The sequence below is a fragment of the Pipra filicauda genome, unplaced genomic scaffold, assembly GCF_003945595.2.
Source record: "Pipra filicauda isolate LSUMZ 115617 unplaced genomic scaffold, ASM394559v2 scaffold18_size4552066_pilon, whole genome shotgun sequence".
NCBI lineage: Eukaryota > Metazoa > Chordata > Aves > Passeriformes > Pipridae > Pipra > Pipra filicauda.
This window is the reverse complement of record NW_024104298.1, coordinates 3,695,878-3,715,954: the sequence shown is the minus strand read 5'-3', so window position 1 is coordinate 3,715,954 and position 20,077 is coordinate 3,695,878. Positions and strand designations below refer to the sequence as shown.

Here is a 20,077-nt window from a genome sequence, read left to right as displayed (position 1 = left end):
ATGTTGTAATACATTTAATACAGTAATACAGTTTCCTGCTGTTAAAGAAGCAGAATCTTTTCAAGCTTGTCAAAATTTTATGAATCTCAACTGAAGCAAACAAATGGAATCTAGAAAGTGTTTTAGTAGTTGCTCTTGCATTTTGGGTGAATAGTCCATTACTGTGCCTGTGAAAAGAGTGTTTTCTTTGTTCAGCATGTATGGAGATGATGTTTAGAATACAGTGTCTATTTTGAATAATCTGCATAGATAATGCCTTGAATTCCTTTAATATAACTTCCTTTAATACTCCTTAAATATAACTTCATTTCAGCTGGTTTAGAGAAAAACAAGAAACTCTTGCTCAATGAAAGTAAAAATTTTGATTCCTTTGGACTTTTCTGGTCTCTGTGCAGTGCTGTTTTCCACCTCATCTTCACATCTCCTTTGAGTGCATGTGCTGACTCTTGCCTAAGATATACCTAATTTTCAGACTTCTTCTACTTACCAGTTAGGCTCTGTGTACAAGGAAACCTTTTATGGTACACTGCAATTGTTGCCTCCACAGTGTAAATGGAGAGGAAAAATTAGTACTATTATGGGAGATGACTCTTCAGTATTTATTTATTTATTTAATTATTTTTAAATTCAGACTTTAATAGATGTATGAGCAATATCTTGTAGTGAATCAGGATTTGGATACACATCAGGATTTACTGGCATAGCTATGTGACTTTATCTCCTTTTGTGAATCTCCCTATGTTAGGAAGACATGGTGCATCTGCTCCAGTGGCAGGTGATCCTATATGTGTGAATGCTGGAAGGGAAAGAATGTTAGAAATAGCAGTTCCCAGAGCTCTGTGGATGGGGACAGGCTGTAATTCCAGTGTGACCAATATCAGTAACATGTTCCTTGTATTGCTTGTGTGTCAAAAGGAAGAACTGGCCTTTGTCTTTGAGATGCTGCAGCAATTTGAGGATGCACTAGTGCAGTATGATGAACTGGATGCCTTGTTTTCCCAATATGTTGTCAACTTTGGGGCTGGTGGTAAGTGTCTTAAAATGTGAAATAACTGTTAAGTGGATCAGTGTCTTTGCTCTGCTGAGCAGCCCAGTGCTTTTGGTACCACATGAGTGCATGGCAGTCAGGGAGAGGATGCACTGGGCAGCTTGTGCTCTTGTTTTATGCTGTGTTTTATGCAAACTTGTGTGTTTGTCAGTTATAGTCTTAACTGAAGTTTTGTTTCTCGTCTCTGAGGCTTAGAAGCAGTTTGTAATGAAAACCTGCATTTTGCTCTTACGGGATGATTGTTACAACCAGAGCCCTGAACTCTGTAATTACCCAGGTATTGATCTGTCTGAGATGCAGCTGCTGTTTTCACAGCTCACTGCTAAATTTTTCAGTAAAGAGCTTCCTGGAGAAATGCATTCAGTGTTGCCTCAAATTACACGAGATGTTTGGTAATCACTACAAAACTGAACAGAAGTAAGTGCTTAATCTGCACTACAGAAGATTTAACTTCCTCTTCAAGAAAAATTACTGTGCAAGGAGTATCAAATAACTTTAAACCGCCTTAATGAGCTAAAGCACATGTTGTTATATAACAGCTTTAATGGGGTATGTGTTATGAATCTGGTAAAAATATAGTGCAGGAGTAATTGCAGTGAAATATATTTGTGCTGACTGAACCCAATGCAATACCTGAACGTGGGGGCACATCTATCCATGATAGCTCAGTAAGAAATACTGAAGTAGATAAAGCTTGTTTGTTTTGAGCTTCAGATAGGCTCAATTGCTGAGAAATAAATTACGAACTGATTGTCACTATACTAATAAGAAATATGCAATTAAGACAAAATGCCTGTGGGATTTGAATATTCTGAAATTCAGTTATCTTACCTAGCTTTGGAAGTTCTGCTGGTTTTTTGTTTTGTTCTTGAAGTTATTAATTCATTTATCTGTATGGTCAACTTGGGAAGGACTAAGCCGGCTCACAAATTCTGGAGGGAGGATGAAGAGGCTTTTGATAGAAAGCAGTGGTTGATTCTTGGATATTAACTTTATTTACTTAGATGGTGCAAACTGGCTGACGTTTTTTTGCCAGCCAGTGAGGAGCTGGAATGGTTTAATTCTGCGAAAACCAATAGACATGGAGAAGAGAGAGCTAATTCAGAATCAAGAAGCTACTCTGCTGGACTTGCGTAGTTACCTATTTTCTCGTCAGTGCACGTTGTTAATCTTCCTGCAGAGGCCATGGGAGGTTTCCCAGCGAGCACTGGAGCTTCTTCACAACTGCGTGCAAGAACTCAAGCTACTGGAAGTGAGTCAGTGTAATATATTCCATTATGTGAATGATTTTATCCAGCCATAATCTAACAAGGTGTTTGAAGTTTAGATGTCAGTGATCAGACTACAATAAGCACTGGCTGTGAGTTATCAAAATGATGCTGTAATAACAGGTTGTGCTGCTGTTGGTTGTTTCATCTTTGGCAAGAAATCTGGAGACATATCTGAAAAACCGAACCTGTATTTAGTTTAAGTATTTTAGTCTTCAGCTAGGAAGTTGACTGTTTACCAATTAGGTAATTTATCTGCTCCTTTCATGGATTTACTACCAATATGTTGAAATACAGTTCCCATCATTTAAATCTGTAGCAGTGTTGTATTGAAGGAAATGAGGCAGAGTGGTTAATATATTGTTTTGCAGGCTAGTATAAAAGAGAAGTTTTGAACTACAAACAGTATCTACAAAGGGGCTTCTTTTCATAGCTACTGCCATGCAGCCTTTTCTGGTTCTTACTTTGTGATTCCTTTTGGTGCCCAGTAATGCTCTTCAGTATTTTGCCTGTGTCTCTGGCCAGCTCATCCAGTGACAGAAGAAAAAGAAACAAGGGACAGCACTCAAAGCTTTTTGCCCTGTCTCTTGCCTCCAGACTTTACCTCTCTTCCCCTCATACTTTAGTTTCTGCTGGTATTTTTAAATCCTCTTAAAGATGCTTTGTTAGGGTGATTGTACGCTGGTCACCCTTCCATGTGTGACCACAGGTGTCTATGAATTGAAATAGATCTTTAAGAACAGTGTAGTTTGCATGAGATTATTTCTGGATATCACCTTGTGACTCATCCGTGTCCTTCATCCCATGGGTGCTCTGTAAGTTTTTTTTGTCCCATTATAACAACTGCTAACTCTTGCCTGTCTGACACTGTGGTGGTGAGTTCCATCTGTTCACCTGCACTTAAAAACTGCAAACCTATTTCAGATGCATTGCTGACATCATCGTGTATTGTAAAACTAGTGTGTAATTCCCACAGATGTTGTTTCGTGTGGGCATTTTGTGGGTGGTTTTTTTTCTTTCCAAAATATGTACATGCAGCCTTCTAAATCTCGGAATGTACTTCCTACAGTTCCCCCTTTTGCTCTGCCCCAAATCTGTCCTGTGCTCTCAGTGTTTGGGGCTTTTCTCTGCATTGTCTCTTATTTCAGCTGTTTTGTCGTGCTGTGGTGATCCAAACTGAGTGCAGGTGCTGAGGCCATGAGACAGTGACACATATTTGTGCACAGCATGTAGTTATCCCTGTTGGGATCCTTTTTCTTAGTATGGGCAAATCCCTTACCATGACTTGGCACCACAGAACACACAGCAGAAATCTAAACTTCTCTGTTCTTATTGCCTTTATCTTCCTTAAAATTCTTTCAGAATTCAGATCTTTATTATTTTTTCAAATGCATTCTGCTTGTACTTTGAACTTTCCTATCACATTAGTCACCTAGTTTATTATGCACTTCAAGACTTCCATAATCTTTCTAAAAGGAATACTTTTGCATTATTTATGAACAGGATTTTGAGACACCATTATTGGGATTATATTCTAGATCTTTAGTTATGCTCAGTTTTATCTTGATTCTTGAAAATATTCTAGTGTCACTCTCCTGTCTTTCTCTTTTTGTATGTGTTTCTTTGTTTATTTGTTTGTTTTCACCTCCATTCTTTAATTAGTTGTCCATCATAGATGTCTTATCCTTTGATGAATAAACTTACTGTTGTGAAGGAAACAAACTAATTTGTTTTTTCAGGTTTTTTAACTCTTAATATACTTTTATTTTAGTCTCAGAACTGATGTCTCCTTACAAAAGTAGTAGTCTATTTAGAGAATTTTTTCCTCACTCTGTTTTCCTTAGGCTTAGTTTTCAAACTTTTGGAATAAGTACTAGTACCTATTAGTCTTCCTTTCCTTTTCTTTCATCTTGATGAATGTATCAAATCTAGTTAATATAATCACTGTTTAGTTGCTTAGCTGTCCTTGTTTCATGAACTGATAGATATAAATTATTCAGGAGGCAGTGAGAGTTGGCCTGTGCTTTGTGTGTTCTTAGAGTTAAGCTCTTCCAAAAGGTTCTGCTGTGTAGCATCAAGAAAAGCATTTTGCTGAAGTATTTTCTCATCTGACTAATGTTTATTTCCCAGTTAATTTTATCTGTTTGTCTTCAGGTCTCGGTTCCTCCCGGAGCTTTGGATTGTTGGGTGTTTTTGAGTTGTTTGGAAGTCTTACAAAGGATAGAAGGCTGCTGTGATAGGGCTCAAATAGATGCAAATGTTTCCCACACAGTTGGCTTATGGAGCTATGCCACTGAGAAGGTGAGCAAACAGTGTGTTGGGGCAGTGGTATTACAGTGTTGAAGTAGAAAATTTGTTTGCATGGAAGAGGTTTTGCACTTGTTATCGTGGAATTTATTGTGGGGTTCTGTATGTTGTCTTGAGTCTAGTCTGAGTGAGACACTCAGTTTTATATCGACTTCTTCCACTGTCAGGTGAGGCCTGGGAATAACAAGGGTGTGTTTTCTTCTTTTTCTGTCCTCTCCTTCCTCACCACGAGTTTGATAATTAATCACTACTTTGATTAAACTCCATAAGGAGCTCAGTCCATGTTGACTGAGAGGAAGAGCATGTGAATTTCAGTTACGGCAGGAAAAGCTGCCCTAGTTTGGATGCATTTACCATTATAAATAGAGATTCCAGCAATCTGTTTACACAGTACATTATTTCTGCAGTATGTTAGAGCAGTAGTGATAGACCCCCAACTTCACTGAAGGTGTTACCTTTGTCAGCTTGTGAAAGAGGCAAATAATTTCCAGTTTTTCAGTTAGCACCTCTTAACCATAAATGATCTAAAGTGACCTTTTCAGTTTGGTTAAGCTGCTACCCTAATTACACAAATGCCTTTTCAAGTTCTGCTTTTTCTGTTTCTATGAAAGAGTTGATGTCTAAGGTTGCTACTGCTGAAAAAAATTTTAGAAAGAAGGTAAACTGCAGAAACTACTGAAATAGCATACCGTGGTCTGTGTAGATGTTTCTGAAGACAAATGTATGCTCATCCTCTTGTTTATCCATAGTCTGTAGAATATTTTCTATTTATTTTAATCATAGTTTGCTTATATTCCAGTAGACTTAAGAATCCCCTAACTGACCCTAGGAGATCCTTCTCTTATTGCAAAAGCAGAGAAAGACAATTTCACCTTGAAGAGTTATCTTTTAAAAATAGAAAAAGGATTGGGGGTGTGATCAGAATAAAGGAAGCAAAGGATTGTTTGAAGTGGCAGTGACTGCATCAGATTCTTCCCATGCTCTGTAGATGTTTCTATGGAAGAGATGTATCAGAGTTGGAAATGTTCCTCCCATTCATCATTTTTCTAACACAAAGGGTAAAGGGAATAATTTTAGGATAATGAGTAGCGGTAAGGTGGAACAGACTGAATGAAAGACATTGAGCAACTAGTGACAAAATCAAGTGGCATAATAAATTCAAAAATAAATTCAAAATTCAAAAAAAAGAATTTAATGTCCATCCCCATTTTTTATGGTGTAATGACAAACTGAGACCTTTATTCTTTTATGGGCTTATCTTTGTAGTTGATTATTCTGAGTGAATTAAACAAATGGCCAATAGATCTGAACGTCTTTAAGACAGCATCCTTTTCTGCCTCCTCTGTATCAGGAGAACCAGCTGCTGTCTGCAAGGGGTTTTATGGTATTTAACTCTGTTAATACTGTTAGCTGTGCTAATCTCTTTTTCAGGGAGGTTTTCACCTGAATACAATACTTGAGGTGAATTTGCAAGCTGTCTAATCTCAGTATACTGGAGACTGCCTGCATTTCTTGGTTATATAGCTTTCAAAAATGCATATACAGTTATTAGAAGCAATCCTTGTCATAACTGCCAAACATCTCAAGCTCTGTCTATCTTTATAGATAGACAGAAGGATTTATTCAGATTAGATGTTATGCATATAGGAACATGTGTGTATGTGCACATGTTCCAATATTTGAGTCAGTAACTTATATGCAATTTAATTCTTTAATACATTAATTTCTACTGTGAGAATAACAGTTACTTTTGAAAGCTTCTCTACTTTCCCCCCATGAAGCAACTTTAACACAGACCCTACAGGCAGCACAATATGAAAGCAATGGAAATGTATTGTAGGAATGATGTAATAGAATAAAAGGAGCTTTATATTGCTTTTATAGCCTATTGAAAGCAAGCATGTGGTTTCTCTTGTAGTTAAAATCTCTGGGTTACCTGTGTGGACTTGTGTCAGAGAAGGGACCCAATTCAGAAGACCTTAACAGAACTGTGGATCTTTTAGCAGGGCTGGGAGCAGAACGCCCTGAAACAGGTACTGCCAGGAATTTCTTCCAAGAACTGACATTATCTCAAATGCATAGCATGTAAATACATCAGTAATAAGAATTTCCAGGTATACCTATATATATATGTATATATATATATATAGAGAGAGAGAGAAAATAATTTGTAAGAGATAAAAGTTCTAATGTGTGTCTATTTTAAATTATCAATGCATCTCGTTACTGTTGAAAGTACAAGTTTTTCCATTAATGCTCCATTTACCAGCATTTAGGTAAATGGTCTTGAACAGTGCCAGATCTGAATTAAGGTTTTAATACTTTCAGGCGAGTATTTAAAATAAAATTATTTGAAAAACAAATGGAGCATCCTTGATCTGATGCAAATACATAACCTGCAGCTGGAGCTACAAAGTGATATTATTTAAGTGGTATTGAGTGGCTGAACAATAACATTTATTTACTCCTTGGGGATTTTGTCACTCTCCAAGATATTTCTGATGGGAAGAAGCTTTCAGATGTTAAATGTGCTACAACAGTTAGTATCTTTGAAGCATTAGCTGACAGGTTGGTGCTTCACTTGCCCTTGGAGGTATGAGGAGTCTTAATTCAGTGCTATGGTGCCTGTTGTGGTTATTTAAATTGGGGTTTTTTTCCTTCTAAAATATTGGTATGTATTTAGTCTGGCAAAGACCTATAAACTGAGCAAGCTACTTCAGAAAAAACCTTGGTCTTGTTAACCATTTTCCTTTGAAGTACATTGGTTAAAGTAGTAAAATGTTTTTAAATTACAGTATACTTCTGTCATGTTGATTTATAAATCCAGCAGTGGGGAGTTGTGAGAGTATTACTTTTGCCACGATATGGTATTTAAGTGGAACTGTGTGCTGTACATTGAAGAATGTGGAGAAGTTAGTGCACTTACTGTGTTGCTGCTTGCCTTTACCCTGCTGCCCTGAACTCACATGTACACATGAAACAGCCTTTCTTGATCTTTTTTTTTTAGAGCCTGGGGAAAAGAAACTCATGGTCTGTCTCAAAGTGTTAGTGACATTTCCACCTAAGATTAATTTTAAGTTTTCTCTCCACTTTGTACTGAAGAAAAAGCAGGGATGGGGTGGGGTGGGATGCAGGCAGGCTGTTCTAAGAATGTATTTGTAAGTGATACCTCTTGTTCTGCTTCCTTCTAAAGCCAATGCATCACAGAGCCCTTACAAGAAACTTAAAGAGGCCTTATCATCTGTAGAAGCTTTTGAAAAACACTATTTAGTAAGTATGACTTTTGCTTATTTGTATTAGTTTTGTGTGCTTACACTGTAGATGGAACAGGGCTAAAATTTTCAAACCTGAGAAGATACATTGAGAACATAAATCTCTATTTCCATATTTTGATATCAAAGGTCATTCCTTGCACACTGAAGGCAACAAGGCTGATTTGTTTTACAGTCAGAACCCTGTACAGGCCCCAAATTTCAAATATTTGCATTAACTTTAATATTTACAGTTCTGAGCTAAAGGTTATTATCTGTAAGTATGTATACTTAGATATTAAAAAAGCCAATGTCATGGCTATCATATTCTGCTATCCCAAATTCAGAATTAACTGAATTTTTCCCAGAGGAATATTAATGTATGACTTCAGCTACTTCAGCTTCCTTTTAAATGCTTTAGGCTTGCATCTTGCAATGGGTGTTACATGGTTACAGTTATACTGCTGATTTATTTTTTTTTAATATTAACCATGGGACATCAGTGGAAAAAATGGCATTTCTGTTTCTATTTCTGGCTGCAGTTTTATACAACAGAAATTGAGATATCCAATACACTATAAATGATTGGGTTTTGTTTAGTATTTAATACTTAATATTATACCTATTACTATTATTATATTATATCCATTTATTCAGTGGAGAATTAGTTAACATTTCCAGGCACAGCTAAGATAATTTATTTGCATTTAAAATTTTAATGATTCTGGAAAGTAAAATGCAGCTTTTCAGAGATGTTGAAAGCAAGAAGTGATGAGCTTTTATTACCAGCAAAGGCTTTGTTCTCATTCAATGGCTGGTCTTATGCAACAACCTCAGAATCTTTTTTTAAGACTTTCTACAAGCATGTTGGCTTGTACCTTAATTTTGGGGGAACATAGCTTTTCATTTGTATATGTAGCTAGTGTCAAAGACTTCTCTGGTTATACTAATCTGATAAGGATCGATCACTTAGTTCAATTTAGGATATTGTTGTGAGTTCTTAAATGAAGAAAAAGTGATTTTTCTAGGCTCTCCACAAGAAACATCTAAAATGGCCTGAGAAAGAGCTCATTTTAGGTCATTTTCCTGCCCACAGGAATAGATGTTTTCTGATAGGTACTCTGCAAAATATTTAGACTGTTGGAAGCTCTTAAGGATTTTGTTTTGAAGGGTAGAGTATTTCCTAATACACTAAGTGAAGGAGAATGAGCTTCTCTGGAAGGTTGCTGATAGTCAGAAGAGACTGCAGGTTTATAAATATGATCATAGAATTACAGAATGGTTTGGGATGGAAGGGACCTTAAAGATCATCCTGTTCCACCCCCTGCCATGGGCAGGGACACCTTTCTCTAGACCAGGTTGCTCCAAGCCCTGTCCAACCTGGCCTTGAACACTTCCAGGGATGGGGCAGCCACAACTCTGAGCAACCTGTTCCAGTGCCTCACAGTAAAGAATTTCTTCCTAATACCTGACCTAAACCTACTTTCTCTAGTTTGAAGCCATTTCCCCTTGCCCTGTCAAAATGTGATGTGTTTTTATTTATCTGGCCAGAGATTATTTGAGGAAAAGGTTTGATGGTTGAATACAGTGTATGTTGTAACTGCTGATTTCGTGAGAAGGGTTTGTTGCTGTTATTACGAGCTTAGGGCAAGGTGAGGAAGGTGACATATAGGTGCTGTGTGGTTAAGCTTAAAGATGAGTGTTAAACTTCAATTTGGGATTGCATAGCTGCAAGCAAAATTCCTTTAAGGCACTCTCGTGAAAACAATTATTGCGATTATAACCTTGGCATTTTGCATTTAATTGTATGTTTAAATACAATTTACTTCCATATACCTAATGGCAATATGTGCAGATTTAGTGAAAGAATCATGTACCATGTTCTGTATGTGGTTGATTTGGTTTGGAAGTATTAGTTGTGAGGCTCTGGGGAAAGCTCTAATATTGTTGTAAATATGTTCTGCTTTGATGTATCCCGGAATGATACACCACAAAATCCTGCAATGATAATCTAATGGCAGATAGTTGCTGAGAAATAGGTGCTTTCCAAAAAGAGACAGGAGCATTCAAATGTAAATAAGCGCTTGGAACTGCTTCTCAGCTATTATTTTGGTGGGTTTGAGTTGCCTTATCTGATTTTAGTAGGCTTTTTTTATTTCTGTTACTTACAATACAGCTATGGGATAATGACCAGCTGTAGAAAACATGAAGGTGACCTGTTACAAACTGCTCTGTATTGTGTGACTAATTTGGGGCATTTTGTTGTAGTAATTTAGTTAACTGGCTATGAGATTGTGTGAAATACCATATAGCTACTAAAAATACTTAAAGCTTATAATAGTTTCTTTTCTTTTAAACAGGATCTGTCCCATGCCACCATTGAAATGTACACAAATATTGGAAGAATTCGCTCAGCTAAGCTCGTGGGAAAGGACTTGGCAGAGTTCTATATGTAAATGAATGTTTAAAATGTCTTAAATGCACTAGCTCTGAAAAGTTTGAATATTATCCCTGAGAAAAATACACAGTATTTGAACAGGAGTTGTAAAAAGTACTTTTTAAAATGCAAACAAACCCTGTTTTCAGGCTGCATTTCAGTTAAAAAAAAAAAAGAAAAATAGTACTAGCAATTTCTTTATATCACCTCATGATTTTGAACTTTTACCTTTAATTGCCCCATGTTCTTTAGCTGATTCTTTCTTCTCCTAGGGAGAAAATAGGCAATAGGATGTGGTGGGAAAGCAATAACTATAAACTTTGAAACAAGTCAGAAGCCACATTAGGAAGCAGACTATAGTAAATGCAAAGTTATCTTAACTACATTTGTATCTGTATATACCTCAGAAAGCCAGAAAACATGTTTTTGGAGAGTTATCAGTCTCATATTTGAGGTTACAATTGCAAAAATGTTTGTTTCCTTCACTGTGAAGCCTAGTGACTCCTAATTTCCAAATATATTTTTTGTGTTTATCCCTGTTAAAATCCACTGAGGAAACCTCCTGCATTGCTTTTCAGTTTCATTTTATCTTTCTTATTTAGAAGAATTTGGGAGTCCTAAGCGTTTTTTGGGAAAATGTGTTTGGGTATGCTTCTCACCTGTTCTCTAAAGCAGTCTGATCTTCTAGTTGCAACAGATTCTCCTGAATTAACTTAAATTTTCACCTGGGGGAAGGAATAATGTTAGGTTTGAAGGCTACCACGGAATTGCTGCGTGGCGATAAAACGATATTTTCATTGAAGCATTTTTTCTGCTTCGCAATTTTTGAGTAAGCATAGTTTTAGTTCACTGTCAGAAGCTTGAGATGGCTTTTGTCTCATTCGCTCTGACTTGGGATAGATCTGTATACGAAGCCTTTCATTGACATTGATTACAGTTCTGCTTGCTTAAGTGAATTGCACAAAGCAGGCCCATAGTTACCAGCAAAATAAAGATCAGAACAGTTCCCTGCACCTTGTCCTGCACTGACAGGCAGTGTTCCTCTCCCATCGCCACTTTTAGAAAAGGCACAGAGAGTTTTCACGGCTGCGAAGGTTCTCAGATATTTTCTACTCATTTCTTTATTTTTAAAGGAGGAAGAAGGGCCCACAGAAGGCAGAAGTCTATCTTCAGGGAGCACTGAAAACTTACCTTGCTGAGGGCTGGGCATTGCTCGTCACGCACACGAGAAAGCAGCTGGCTGAATGTCAGAAACACCTCGGGCAGATAGAAAAGTATCCTCTGAAAGGCGGAGCCAGAAAAATCACCACTGGAGAAAATTATGCTTGGGATTATTTTTCTGATGCGTCTCTAACTTTTATTTAATAGTAAAGAGTGCCAAACATCAGACAGCTGAGCTTTTTCGTGTTTCCATTGTTGCTGTTCATTGGGGGACAGTTGGGTTATTTACTTTTTCATTTTTACTTTTTTAATGTCTGGTTCACTTAACACCTTTTGCATGTGGCTGCTGCTCTCTGTTTTAAACTCTAGGCTCTAGAGAGTTGTCAAATTTGTCTTTAGCTCAGCAGATACCACAGAGTGTATTTTGGGGTTTGTTCTGTTGTGCTGGGTTTTTGTTTGGGTGTTTTTAGAACTAGACAGACATTATACATATCGGCCTCCTTTGCAAATTCTTACATCACTTTTAAACACTCTTAAATTTTTCTGCTTCAGTGCAAATGCTCTTAAGGAATCTGAGCCAGTAATATTGCATTCTTAGCTAAATGTTTAAGTGATCATTTGTATCCCCAGCACTTAAAATTTTAAAGAATGTCTTACAACTTAGTTATGGTAAGTGATGCTATAACAGCTGGCAGATTCTCAGCCAAGTAAACTGGAATAAAATCGAATATTCAGGTTATTTAGTGCTAAGTGTTGGGCAGTGTAATGCACGACACTGGGTCTTTAACTTGCATGCAGCATTTATAATAGTCAAATAATGAATTTTCTATGCTCACTAATTGTTTTAGATGGGAGAAGGTTGCACAGGTTAATAATGAATCATATTTTTAGTAGGTCTGCAAACGTAATATTGAGATTCTGCAATGCTCTCAGATGATAGCAAATCTTCCATTGATTCTCTCCTAGTGGAAGAGTTTGGTGACGATAACGTCAGGTCTTGTCTTTAAAGATTAGAAAAGGAGTACTTGAATTGTCTTGTTTTCAGTCAAATTTGTCATTGTTGTAGGTTTGTACCTCATGTTTCCTTAACTTTGTTAGTTATCTTCAAACAAGCAGCCTGTTAGCTGGTGATGATCACTTAACAGAAGATGAACGCAAAAGCTTTTGCCAAGAAATACTAGATTTTGCCAATCACCAAGTAGAGAACCAAGGTAAGTCTGCTTCTTAAATACTTAAAACTTAAGCTGCTCTGATCTGATTGTTCCCTGAAAGTAGATTGGGAAGCTTTTTCTGACTGGGTTCATCACCTTGTGTATAACTTCTGAACCAACATGGTTCTTTACATGTCATCTCCAAAACATTTACAAAACTGTGATAATTAAGAGTAGTCAAAGATGAAAGAGTAATTAAAATTTTCATCCTGAGTACTACAAAGTCTTTGTTTTCCTTCAGTCATGTTTTTGTGATTTGACAGCTCTTAATTCATTGTGTGTTGGGTTGTTTCAATTGCTGACTTGCATTTCTCTCTCATTGCTGGCGTGCAGGTGGCAGCTCTGTGATGATACCTCTGGGATTTTGATGTTAGATCTGTACCCATCCACTTGCAGCTTATTGCTTTGTCCATCTTCTATTTATTCTTCATGCTGCTTCAGTAATATCTTGTTGTCAGATATTAATCATAATTCAAATTCATACAGAATTCCTCCTGTAGATATAAAGACTGTTCATTTTTATGCAGACATTTTTCTTGATGAATGGATCTACCACAAGTAATATGTTCTTTTAGACTTGCTTCTTAATAAAGGTTTGGTACTGCCTTAGTGTTGGTTTTGGAATGTAGAAAAGAGAATGAAAACTCCTTGTGTGGTAAAGCTGCTGGCTCAAGGCACCAGCCTGATTAATAGTTTCTTGAACTTATACTTGGTCTTGATTTTTATGCTCTGGGAAGTTTGTCACTTTATGCTATCCTGTTCATCTAGAACACTTTCCATAGTAGTGAAATGTTCAACTTCTGCTTGGACAATCTCTCTTAATTTAGTTCTTTTTAACAGCTGAAGCTGTACTGTAAGTAACTGTTAGAAAACAAATTTCAGCACCTTTAAGTCTCACGCAAGATAAAAAATACTAAAGTATTGATTTGTTGTGAAATGATTCATTGTGAAATGTTGATCCACTTAATTCTAGGGGTTAAATTTTTTGAGAGAAAAGATTTGCTGAGCTCCAGCAGCACTGCAGAATAATAACATCCCTGTTTTTGTCTTTCCAGGTCAGAAGGTTATATTGCCTATGCACTCCTTCGCACAACTGAAAACTCTACATTTTGACCCTCCAAATGCTGTTGTCCACGTGGGTGGAAAGTTGTCCATTGAGTTGACTTTGCTGAGCCAGATGCCCATCCCTGTCCGAGTGGATCAGATTGCCATCCACGTTCACTTCAGCATTGAAAAAAACAGTTACAGGAAAACAGCTGAGTGGCTCACGAAGCACAAAACTTCCAATGGTGTTATCAGCTTTCCAAATGAAATTGCAGGCTTTCCTTTGTCAAGAAACAACTTGCCAGCACTGGAACTTTATGAAATGTATGAAAGGAGTCCCTCAGACAACTCTTTGAACACGGCAGGAATTATCTGCAAAAACGTGCACATGCTCCTGCGAAGGCAAGAGAGCAGCAGCTCACTGGACATACCCTCAGGGGTGACTTTGGAAGATGGGGCTCACGTGTTGAAATGCAGCAACTTAATACTGGAACCAGGGGACAACAAAATAACATTCAATATTCAGGTATGTTTTTATAGTTTGGTGAACGTAGCGCTCGTGAAAGAAGAACTAAAAATGCTGGCTGAGGAATAGCTTAGTGCTGGCAGGTGGTACCTGTGTTGCTTCCTGTTACATTGGATGATCCATTCCCCTTATGGCTTTCCTTTTGTTGTTCTACACCTTCATTCCACAGACTCCCTTGAAAGGATGCTATTGTGTTTATGCCGAAATTTACAGATGACTCTTCTATTTGAAATAATTTGAGTCAGCCTTCCAGAACTTAAACGTCTCGATTATTGCTGCCAAAAATTAAACTGATAAATTCCTGTACAATATAATGTACTGCTCGTGAGGTCTGCCTGCGCTGTGGAGCTCATTCAGAACAATGTCTAAAAATTTTGATGGAAGTCCTTTTTCTAGACCTTTAATGAATGATTGTGTGGTTAAATTTGGTTGATAGCCTGTTCTTCACTGCAGAGGGTGGCAGAATACTTTTTCACTTGATAGATGTGATAAACTTGCCTGCAAAAGTGTGACAAAGTTAAGCTCAGCTACAAATGTTTGAATTTAGATGTTAGAATTAAAATTTCCCCCATTAGTCTTATTCACATAGGAAAGGAGAAGACAAGAACATGCAGATTCTCTGATATAGGAAGACTAAATTGGCATGAACAAATGTGAAAATAGAGTGTCACCACTCTAAGTGCCACCCTCAGAAATTAGATTACAGTCCTACTTCTGCATATAGTGTTGGATATGAAACTTCCTCCATTTCCAATTTACACATACACTCTGAGTCAGCTTAATACTTGGAGTAATCCTTGTTTTCTGAGCATTATCAAGCCTCTGTATTGGGTTGAGTATGGATGCTGTGAAGAGAGAAAGTGTTTTGCAGTCACACATGGTACATATGCCTGCTGGCTTTGGCATTTTCTAATTGGTTTAAATTAACTGTGGTCCCATTTTTGTCCTTTTATAAACAAATTTCGAAATAAGAGTCTACATATTTACTCCTGATGCCTAAAAACTGATAACTAGACAGAGCTGGACAGAGGATTTCTTGAGCATTTTTAGCATATTTAGGTGCTCCGCACCTGAGATTTTAACTTATCCTTTTTTCTTTTTTTTTTTTTTTTTCTTTTTTTTTTTTTAAATTTCTATCTTGTCATAGAACTTTGTTTAGAGTGAAGCTTTCAATAGGCTCATATACTCTGCCTTTCCATTCCCCCAGTGCTGGGGCAGAAAACAGTAGCAGGTATCTCAAGGTGGAAGTTGAGCTCAAGTCCCCCATGATACAACGTGGAATGGCAATAATGTCATTTGAACTTCCTAGTGACCTAAATTTTTTAGGTTTCTCAACCTTTCAATGGATTGTGACAAGTTAATGGGATTTGGACATGTCAGAGGCCTCGTTGGCTGGAAATATAGTTTTCTGTAAAATAAATTAACATGCATGTAGAACAGGATTTCAGATGAAGGAGCATTACTAGAAGAAAGCTGTTAGAGACTTTTCTGAGCAGGCTTTGTGGCTTAGTGGGATCTGAAACAACAGGAGAAGAGATATGGATGAAAAGCTAGACAGAGCTCTGCTTTAAATTTGTCTGGCTTTGCCATGCATCTGGTGGCTACTGGAAGGTGGACAGCCTTACACTTAAAACTTCCCTATTTTCCCAACCTTCTGTTCAAGAAAAGAACTTTGCATAGAAAGACTGCTCAGGGTGAATCCTGCAACACAGTTATTTAAAGCATGACTTACCTGTCCTCAAAGGGAAAATCTGAGCACGTTATAATTTCAGCAGTGTATTACTAGATAACACGATGAAACCTTCTCTGGATCTGAGCTGCAGTATTCACAAAATATTTACTGAAAATCCATTGTCATTGTAGTAATATACTGTGTCACTTCTACTGGATTACATAGCTGGCCAGAGGATAGAAGCTGCTGACAGCTTGTTTTCTAAATTTTCTTACAGTAATACTTAACTGCACTACTTCTGCAGAAACAGGAATGACTGTGCTTCTGTGATGCAGAGGGAGTTTGATTCTTTCTGTAGATCTTAGACTGATGATCAGCATTATTTATGCTGATAGCAGTCTTCCAGTATTTTTTTTTCAAGCTTTAAAAGAGATCAGAAGGCATTGTCTAAATTCTTTAGACCAATATTCCCACCCCATGTTAAGATTTAAAGTATGTGTATATCTCATGAAAGACTTCACTCATGCTTTTCTGTTTATAAAGTGTTCAGGGGCCAAAATGTAGTGACTTCAATGTCAAAATGCATAATACTGAATTTCAGTCAGGATTTGCTATGTAAATAACTGTGTGAGGTTTGAATGTTAAGTTGTTACAGCTTTTCTCTTTAACTTCTAGACTTATTATTTAGATTTAATTATACCCAGCATTGGTATTTACATATTACACTTGGTAAAGTGGCTCATGAAAAAAGAAAACACTTCCCATTCCCTAGCAGTAGTAGCTAAGAGCAAATAGAATCAAGAATAAATGTACTAGCAGATGTTACAGATGTGCTTTTTATATTATAAAAAAACCATCCTGAATCCCATTTTTCAGGGTAAGGGAAGAGTTTTGAATTAAATACGTAGGTACTACTTTTTGTGAACTTCCACTCAGGGGAATGTATGAAATCAATAGCTTGAGCTGAAAGGTGAGCCTTATATAAGAACTGTAGGATTTTACGATCCTTTTTTATGAATTAGCCAAATAAGCACAGGTATCATTGAAGTACTTCATAATATAATTATTTTTTCATGTATGTGTTGCACTTGGGGGGGAGGGGAGGGGGAACCAACCAAGAAACAAGACAAAATGCACTCCAAAATAACAAATTGACAGCAGAGCTGCTAGTTAGTTTTTCTGATTATCAATACTTTTTAGTTATGTTGTTTTTTTCTTGAATTAGCAAGCACTCTCGAGCTTGTATCTTAATGGGGCAAAAGGTGCTCCTTTGTGAAAATCATCTCATTTACTCAGAAAAACAAATCTGCCATGTTAATTTACAAATTCAAAGCACCTGGTAAAAATTAGCTGTTCTTTAGCAGGGGGCTTGTTCTAGAAGTATTTCCTGAACTGAAAAAAAAATCCATTGCAATGTTTTCTTCCAAGGCCAAAGAACCTGGGACATACACGCTCAGGCAGCTGTGCACTTCAGTGGGAAAAGTACAGTTTGTCCTCCTGCACATTTACCCGATTGTGCAGTACGACGTGTATTCCCAGGAGCCCCAGCTGAAAGTGGAGCCCATGACTGGTAGGTACAGCTGCTGTGCTGGAGTTGTTTTGATGATTCCTGTTGCCCTCCTGTGGGACTAAAGTGTTTTCTGGCCTGAGTACTACTCAGATTTTCCTTACTCTTAGTTTTGAGTGTAAAATATATTCTTGCTTTTCAAATTATCCATTAGTGGTGTCCTGTCAATAATGGCTAGTTTTCAACAACTCATTCCAGTGCTTGGCTCTGGACATGCAGTGCCACTTGTGAACGTAAATTTGAACACGTTGTGGCACTTAAATATCAGGTGTGATTTGAGCTGCCACACTGGTTAGAAGTGAATATTTAAATTTTTAAATATTTAAATATTTTTACTGAGCTCATTATTTGGTTGGTTTGTGATCAAAGGGTCAATTAGGTTGGAAGAGACCTCTGAGATGATTATCCAACCTATAACTGAACACCACCTTGTCAGCCAGACCATGGCACTAAGTGCCACATCCAGTCTTTCTTTGAACACCTCCAGGGATGGTACCACCTCCCTGGGCAGCCCATTCCAATGTCTAATCACCCTTTTTGTGAATAAATTCCTCCTAATGTGATTCTGCAATCCCTGTGGTATTTACGAGAAATACGTAAGAACTGGTATTCTCTACTAGAGATGATAATAAAAACTTTTTAAAAATGAATACTAAATACATCCATTGCTTTCAGGGACAGCAGAACATTACTTGCTGTAGAGTTTATCAAAGTTTATAAATGGAAGTTAATAGTGATTGTGTTTTCAGGCTATTAAGTGTGGCAGCTGAGGAGTTAATATGCGTTTTGTGCTGTCATTCCAGTTAAAGGGTTTGCAGTGTATGGGTGATGGAAGGACATTTGGGCATTAATCAAATTACCTAGCCCTGTGAAATTGATAGTGGTGATCCTGTGTGCATTCTGGCACTCTTGTTAGGTCAATTATGTAAATACAACATGTGAGTATGACTGGCATCACAGGTGCAAAACCACAAAGCTGTCTACAACCTGGAGAACTTAAAATGTTTGCTGAATTCTTTGGGGTTATTGTATTTCACTGAATTCTGTGCTGCCAGAGCTACACAGGATGTGAGCCAGCTCTTCTAAGCCATCCAAGATACAGTGGGTTTGGCCACTCAAGTTTAACCACTGGTTTCCCCACAAGAGGTATCTGAGCTGGGTTTAATGTGATGTGTAACACCAAAACCCCTCACTTGTAAGTTATCCTGATGTGTGATGAATGGTCTGCTAGTGAGCCTTAGCAGTGCATTGTAACCATCTACTGGAATCTGCTAACAGTTCCTGCTTTCTCCTCCAGACAGCCTTTTGGCTGGCATTCCCCAGAAGGTGAAGTTCACAGTGACCACTGGTCACTACACCATGAAGAGCGGGGACACTTTGCAGCTCAGCAACGCGGACGCCATGCCCATCCTGTACCATCCCGAGAGCAAGGCAGTGATCTATTCCAACACCAGGGGTAAGCAAGGAAGGAAAAATTAACAACCTGTAAAAGCCTGGAAATCCTGAAGTAAACCTGTGCTTATTACAGTATTAAGAACACTGACACTGTCTTTGTCAATAGTCATCATTAAGGACAGTTTTAGGGACTTGCAGCTGAGTACTTCAACGCGAGAAAGGTCTTAAGTTTTCACCCTCAAAGTAGTAGTATGAACTTTTCAGCAAACATAGCTGGACAATTTTACTTTCATGGATGAAACGCAGAAGGCATGGTGAAACTGCTGCTGATGACCAAAAATGCTGATGCCTGTGTGTGTTCAATGAGTTGCAAGTTTGCTTTAAGTGAAATTATGAGACCAAGGAGGTGCAGGACTTGGTTAAAACTTCAGTAAATGTCATATGATGGCATAAAGTAGCTCTTTAGCTGGTTTGAAGTTTGTTATCAAGTTGTCCTCTTCGTTCTTTCTTGAACATTAAAAGGACTACATGGAACATGGTTACCTTCTGGCTGTTTAGAAAGGATAGCGTGTTACTCCTGTAAAGTTGTGAATAGCAGTTATATTTAAGATGTGCAGATTATAGATATAAATATAGAGATATCGTTTGAAGAGGTTACTATGGAGTTTTACAACATGGTTGCTCATTGCTGTTTTTGCAAAGGGGGGATCTTGCTAGGAAGTGGTTATGGCACCACATATTTTTCTATTATTTCTGTTTTCACCCACTCTACACAATTATAGAAAAGATCTCAGAATCATCATTAAGGATTCAATCTTCTGAGAAGATTACAAGCATCAGTTTGCCAGTGGCTCCTGCGTATCATGTGATTGAATTTGAACTAGAAGTCATGTATTTGCCATCAGCCACAGAATCTGCAGTGGAGAAAGAAAATACTGTAAATAAAGAAAATCACAGAAAAAACAAAGAGAAGCAGAAACGAGACAACTGCATGGCTACTGTTGACCAAAAAGTAAGATGTAGTTTAACATTTTTATTTTGAAATTTATTGGATCACAGGGGTAAGCACTTCACAAAATAGAAGTGGTGGTGATGGGGAACTGCTTGTATGGAACTTATTTTCCCCTAAAAGATGTACATGCAAAAAAATCATAGCAAATGTTATAAATATAAAGAAATTGTAAACATAA

The 20,077-nt window shown here is 37.5% G+C and overlaps 1 protein-coding gene across 2 annotated transcripts in view; it reads left to right on the top strand.

Annotated features, from left to right (window-relative positions):
* Positions 1 to 20,077, top strand: part of TRAPPC10 (trafficking protein particle complex 10) — a 41,621-nt gene that overhangs the window by 13,685 nt on the left and 7,859 nt on the right. For both annotated transcript variants that reach the window (XM_039380206.1, XM_027741997.2), the window contains exons 6-17: positions 916 to 1,027; positions 2,053 to 2,300; positions 4,471 to 4,617; positions 6,542 to 6,656; positions 7,817 to 7,893; positions 10,235 to 10,326; positions 11,445 to 11,585; positions 12,571 to 12,683; positions 13,739 to 14,253; positions 17,354 to 17,495; positions 18,790 to 18,948; positions 19,670 to 19,899. In XM_039380206.1, the coding sequence (XP_039236140.1) occupies positions 916 to 1,027; positions 2,053 to 2,300; positions 4,471 to 4,617; positions 6,542 to 6,656; positions 7,817 to 7,893; positions 10,235 to 10,326; positions 11,445 to 11,585; positions 12,571 to 12,683; positions 13,739 to 14,253; positions 17,354 to 17,495; positions 18,790 to 18,948; positions 19,670 to 19,899 (2,091 nt within the window). The remainder of the gene's footprint in view (positions 1 to 915; positions 1,028 to 2,052; positions 2,301 to 4,470; positions 4,618 to 6,541; positions 6,657 to 7,816; positions 7,894 to 10,234; positions 10,327 to 11,444; positions 11,586 to 12,570; positions 12,684 to 13,738; positions 14,254 to 17,353; positions 17,496 to 18,789; positions 18,949 to 19,669; positions 19,900 to 20,077) is intronic.